General features: G+C 29.5%; 1 protein-coding gene across 19 annotated transcripts in view; it reads left to right on the forward strand.

The window, feature by feature from the left end:
- LOC106867691 (tumor protein p53-inducible protein 11) overlaps window positions 1-4,959 on the forward strand; it is a 546,722-nt gene extending 541,763 nt beyond the window's left edge. For 10 of the 19 annotated variants that reach the window (XM_014912640.3, XM_014912637.3, XM_052969712.2 and 7 more), the window contains one exon: window positions 3,974-4,959. In XM_014912640.3, the coding sequence (XP_014768126.1) occupies window positions 3,974-4,230 (257 nt within the window). In that variant the 3' untranslated portion in view covers window positions 4,231-4,959. The remainder of the gene's footprint in view (window positions 1-3,973) is intronic. The other 9 variants (XR_016242640.1, XR_016242642.1, XR_016242645.1 and 6 more) reach the window with 2 other exon arrangements.
- Window positions 4,960-6,000: the final 1,041 nt, after the last annotated feature.

Consider the following 6,000-nt stretch of genomic DNA (forward strand, 5'->3'; position numbering starts at 1 on the left):
ATTTGTGTGTCCCTGATGGTATGTAAATGCATATATTCACTTATATTGTCATCAGACAAGATAAAAATAGTCAATGTTTTAGACTATTATTTTTATTTATTTATTTTGGCAAAATTATTTTTCCTTCATCTCTCTCTCTCTTCTCTCATCTGAGCATTTAAACAGATTTCAAGGAATGTCACTGTGACATTTTTTTTTTTAAATGTAGATTTTTTTTTTTTCTGCAAATGTATTTAACTGAAATAAATGACTGATTGTAAACAGATTTTACTAAAATACGCCATATAACTTATTAACAAAATAATAACAAAGCAAGCTAAGTTAAACAAAACGTCTGTCAAAGGCTGACATTAATGTGTAGCTTCAGTTAAAGATGTTTTATCATAGTGTTAATTCTTGTTTCCATAAACACTTCTTCCATCTTCTTTCATTGACCTCTCATCATTATAAACAGCACTCTTGTATTGTTTGATACTATTCTTACTCTCTTTACTAGTCTCACCCTTTTTAATACTTCTCTCATTCTGTTTTCTGGTATTTGTACTGTTATATAATAATACCGTTGTGGAATTTTCTTAGTAATTTGTATTTTTTAAGCAATTTCCAAACGCTGGTATTTATGTTTTATTTTTTGTTGTTTGTTTTAAGCTGTTTTCTTTTCCTTCTCTATTGTTTGTCATTCTTTTGAGACTTTTCATATATTATTTTATGGAATTCTTCTACTTAAAGATAATTCATGATTTGATAATGCTATCATATCAGTTGATTATATCCTAATTTTATTAAGATATCACTCCCTAGCACCGTATTCAGTATGCTAACAGAATTAAAAACTAAATTGCCCTAAATTCTTGCAGTTCTTTTATGAGGTCTCATCAATAAGTATTCAGACTGTTGCTAAAGTAACACTAACAAAGTAACATAGTAACGAAGCTAAAGCATGCAGAGTGAAATCACTTGGCACAGATTAACTTTGAACTCTGTTGTGCATGCACACTAAGTCTTAACATTTTAGCTCACTTCTGCTGTTTACAGCAGTGCTTAGAAGGAAGGTGTGTAGTGTGTGAAAGAGAAAGTTGAGCAGAGAATCTTCATCAAATTTTGCCAAAAGCTTGGCGGTACTTGCTCAGAGGCTTACGCAAAATTTTAAAAATTTTTTCCTCATTCTCCACACAATCAAGGAGATCTTGTGCAAATGAAACCTTAGTGTCTTTATGGTCAGCTGAAAGTAGTTTTGGCACAAACTTGGCAGACATGTGTCTCATACCCAAATTTTCAGTGATAATGGACTGAAATGAACCATAACTAATCTGCACATCCTCTGATAACTCACGGATAGTGATTCGACAATTTTCCCTCACAGCTGCATGCACATCTGCAATGTTTTTCTCATTTCTGCCGGTTGTCAGTCTCCCAGAACATTCATCAATATTGAAATATTTTAGGCCATCTTGAAATCGTCTGAACCACTCGTACACTTGTGTGCAGGCCTCTGCAACTTGGCGCAGGCCTCTGAACAGGTATAGCCATGACAGCTATTCTCTGTCATAGTCAATGTGATGATCACATGCTACACAGCTTCCTCCCAAGCACTGCTGTAAACAACAGAAGTGAACTACAATATTAAAACTTAGTGCACATGCACAACAGAGTTTAAGGTCAATCTGTGCCAAGCAACTTCACTCTGCATGCTTTAGCTTCATTACTATGGCAACAGTCCGGATACTTATTGATCAGACCTCGTATTTGGTTGATAGTAGTTGATTATGTATGTTTTATGATGGAAGTGTGTTTATTATTTTTGAATGTCATTTATCTCTATCCTTAAAATTTGGTCATGCAAATTTTGAAACTGATCAGATTTTATGATACTAATTATTTAGATGATTAACATTAGCCTTTATAGATGAAAATAATTTCCAATATGTACTTTTACTCTACTTTTTGATCAGTTTGATCTCTCATTATTTATTAACCCTTTTAATACCAACCATTCTGAGACTGTCATTGGTTTTATGATGCACACTTCATGTTTTAAATCTAAAAATTTCCTGTCAAAATTTCACTCCAAACACCAACTTTACAATGACAAAGTAATTTTTCTATATTCTTCAATAGTTTCAAAATTATTTGAAATGGAAACTGTATTTCAGCAGAAATATGGTAACAAACAAGTTAAACATTTTATTCTTCGATATACATAGTACCAATCTGGATTCAAATAGAAACTATCCCACTAGACCACTAGAAATCTGTACACATCTAGGAATATGAAACTGATTGGGATCTTGTGTAGATATAAATATGTAACTTTTTCATCTTTTAGTGGTAAGGCCTCTAGTCTTATGTTTAGTCTTATCAACAACAGTTCATCTCAGATATATAGATATCAGGCTGTGTGATTTTCAATTTTTCTTGGTTTCACATTGGTCTGAAAGGTGTTGGTACAAAGTTTTTCCAGTCATAAATTCAGCTCTAGCATTGCTAATTACTATCATTAAAAAAGTTACAAATATTTTATTTCATAGTTTTTATACATAACTTTAATTTCACTTTTGTTAGATGAATTTTTATAACTAATTATATTTTAAAAAAAGATAATTAATTTTGCGTCTACATTTGGAATTCCCTTTTCATTTTTATCAGAATTGAAAAACAAAAACAAAGCTGAATTTTTCTTTTCTTTTTTTTTTGTGACAATTATGTGATTTAGTTTCAGTAAAAACAAAACACTTTCTTGAAATATCTCCCCTAAACACGTTTTTTTGACCTATGCTCATGTTTTCCACATGGATACCATCTGATAAAAACATACAGATACATCTAATATCTTAAAATGTTAAAATTTGTGTTTAACTATTTATTATACAGTTTCTAGTGGAGCTGCTGTAGGAAAAGAACCACTATTTTTCAAACCAAAAAAATGAGCTAAAAACAAAAATTTAAAAAAACAGTAAAATTTTTGCTGAATTTGGATGTGAATATTTGAATAAATAATTAAATTGCTAATTTTAAAGATATCTTGAATTCTTTTTCATATTTTTTACAAATAGTTGGGAGCAGTGTTCTATCTGAAATACAGTTTTTGAATCATTGAAGTTATACACTTAAAATCATCTTAGATTTTTTTGTTAAATTATATATGTCTTGATGTAATTTCTTAGACTTTGTTTTGATGCTACCATCTAAAGAATTTTATTACTGTTTACAAGGCAAGGTTTGACATTTGAACAATAAATGTTGAGATGATTAAATGTGACTTTTATTTTACAATAGAAACACTTTACAACTAACTTGTCTTTGTTATTGATTAATGATGTGAAAAATAGTATTGATCTGTGAATAAAAGAAAAACGACTGAATTATATAATTGTATTTTTAATTTTTTTTAAATACCAGATGTTATTAACTCTTATATATTTAATATCTGATATCTCATTTTATTCAGACTAAGATATATCTATATACGAGTTTTAAGACTACAAGGAATTTATTTATTGAATTATATCTCATTTACTTAATCATTCCCACCAAATCCGTTTCCTGTCTTTCTGTAATTCATCAGATATAATCCTTACTAAATCTTCATTATGTGCCCTAAATAACCTTACCAACATAATATAATCCCTTATAATAAAAACCATGCTATTTATTTTATTTTATTTTATCTTAAGCAAATAAAATTAAAGTGATTAAATGAAATGAAACAGATATTCAACCTTGGAATGTTTGGTTAGGAATATTTACTCTGAAAATCTTTTAATATTTGTATGATTTCTGCTAATTTTAGAATGCCAAAGTGTTCCTTATACAACCAAAGCAGCTTCCATTGAGATCCAAGTAATTAAAAGAATTTTAATTTCTAGACAGAAATTGGTGGCTGAATTAAATTATTTCCCATTTAACATCACAATGATTAATTAGAATTTTGGAATATAAGATTAATTAATTTATTTATTTATTTCTCTTTCAGTGATTGCTTTTGGATTGCTGAAAACTCTGCTGGTTTCCCAAAACTATGGAACAGTCATTGGTAGTGTGTTCTTTGCTCTGGTATCTCTTCACTTTTACTGGTCATTGTCAGGTTGTTCTGGTTCTGCTAGGAATTCCCAAAACTCCAACATAACAAGCACTGGTGTTGAATGTACATCTTTTGGATCACCAAGTTCTGGAACTTCACGACTGTTTGACTCCTTGCCTGAAAGAAAAGAAATTGATAAAAACAAATAGTTGTAAAAGACCTTTCTGTTGAGCTATTTATTTTAGTAGTTAACCAACTTCTAAAATAATTTCAACAACTATCAAAATAAAGATGGTGGTGGGACAAAACAAAAAAAAAATATCATTATGATTTAGTTATATCTTCTTTGATATTAGAAATTAATCTTCTGTTATAATTCATACATATATACATACAAACACACACATATAAATATAATATATGCTACAGTGTTAAGACTGAGAATTGATGCTATGTATGAACTTCTGTTAATGTCGTCATGTTAATGGTTTTGTTCTTGAAAACACCAATAACCATTTGTTATTCATTGTCTCATTTTTTTAATCAATGGAGCCTTGAAGACAATATAATCTTTATTTTCGTTTTTTTCTTTTTTTTTATTAAGAATTGTTGAAACGCTGCTTTTTGTTTTGTTTTGTTTTTTTCAGTATGTGTATTTTGTGTTCTTTTTTGTGAAAAGTATTAAACCAAGTTAAAGTCAAGTTTGGACTGTTCTTTGTGTGTATGCATTGTGCATATATATATATATATGTGTATATATATATATATATATATATATATATATATATATATATATATATATATATATATATATATATATATAGACACACACTCATATATACAATTTTAGTTGTAAATCACATAAGATTTTGCCTGTGGCCTGTCATGGGTTTTCTTAATTGTACAATAAGTTAATCATTAAAATAAACTTCACTTTTCTTTGGTTGCTATTATTTATTTATTTATTATTATTGTTATTATTATTATTATTGAAGATGGTGAGCTGGCAGAATCATTATCATGCCAGAAAAAATACTTAGTGGCATTTCATTCCACCGAGGTCGACATTGTCATTCATCCTCTTGGGAGTCAATAAACTACATACCAGCTAAGTACTGAGGTTGATGTAGTCAACTATCCCTCCCTTCCAGGTCCCCCAAATTTCCAGCTTTGTGCCTATAGAAGAAATTATGTGTAGTGAGCTGGTAAAAGTTATATAACTGTTGGAAAAATATTTAGTAGTATTTATTCCAGCTCTTTCTATTCTGAGTGCAAATCGTTCCAAGGTCATTTTTACCTTTCTATCTTTTTAAGGTCAATAAAATAAAATACTTGTCTAGATCCTGGAGTCAGTGGTATCAACTAACCCTTTCCCCTTAAAATTACCAGCATTTTGCCTAATCTAGAAACCATTAAGAGTGGTGAGCTGGCAGAATCGTAAAAGCATCAGAAGAAATGCTTTGCAGTATTTCTTCTGGCTCTTAACATTCTGAGTTCAAATCCAACTGAGATCAACTTTGCCTTTCATTTTTTCAGGGTGAATAAAAGGAATTAGCAGTCAACTACCAGAGTTGATGTCAACGACTAACCCCTTCCTCTCAAAGCTGTTGGCCTTGGACTTAATTTAGGAACAATTATTATTATTGTTATTATTATAATTATCTGATCAGAGCATTTTCTTTCTCAGTGCATCTCACTCTGTGTTGTGTTTATTATTTTTTTCTTTTTGAGGCCATGCTGGCAAATAAAGAAATTATTATTATTATTATTATTATTATCATTTTCCCTTTTTATTGTGTGGTATTAAAAAAAAATAGCAATAGTTTTCTTCCATTCCATAAATCCTGTAAATTATACATGGAAAATTATCAGTTGGAAAAATTAATTAACTGCTCCTTTATTTAATTTAAATGATAATAGGCAGTATTGGCAAAATGACCTTCTCAACATACAACAATACTGTAGACAGTATAAGCACC

The sequence above is a fragment of the Octopus bimaculoides genome, chromosome 7, assembly GCF_046866305.1.
Source record: "Octopus bimaculoides isolate indiv1 chromosome 7, ASM4686630v1, whole genome shotgun sequence".
Lineage (NCBI taxonomy): Eukaryota > Metazoa > Mollusca > Cephalopoda > Octopoda > Octopodidae > Octopus > Octopus bimaculoides.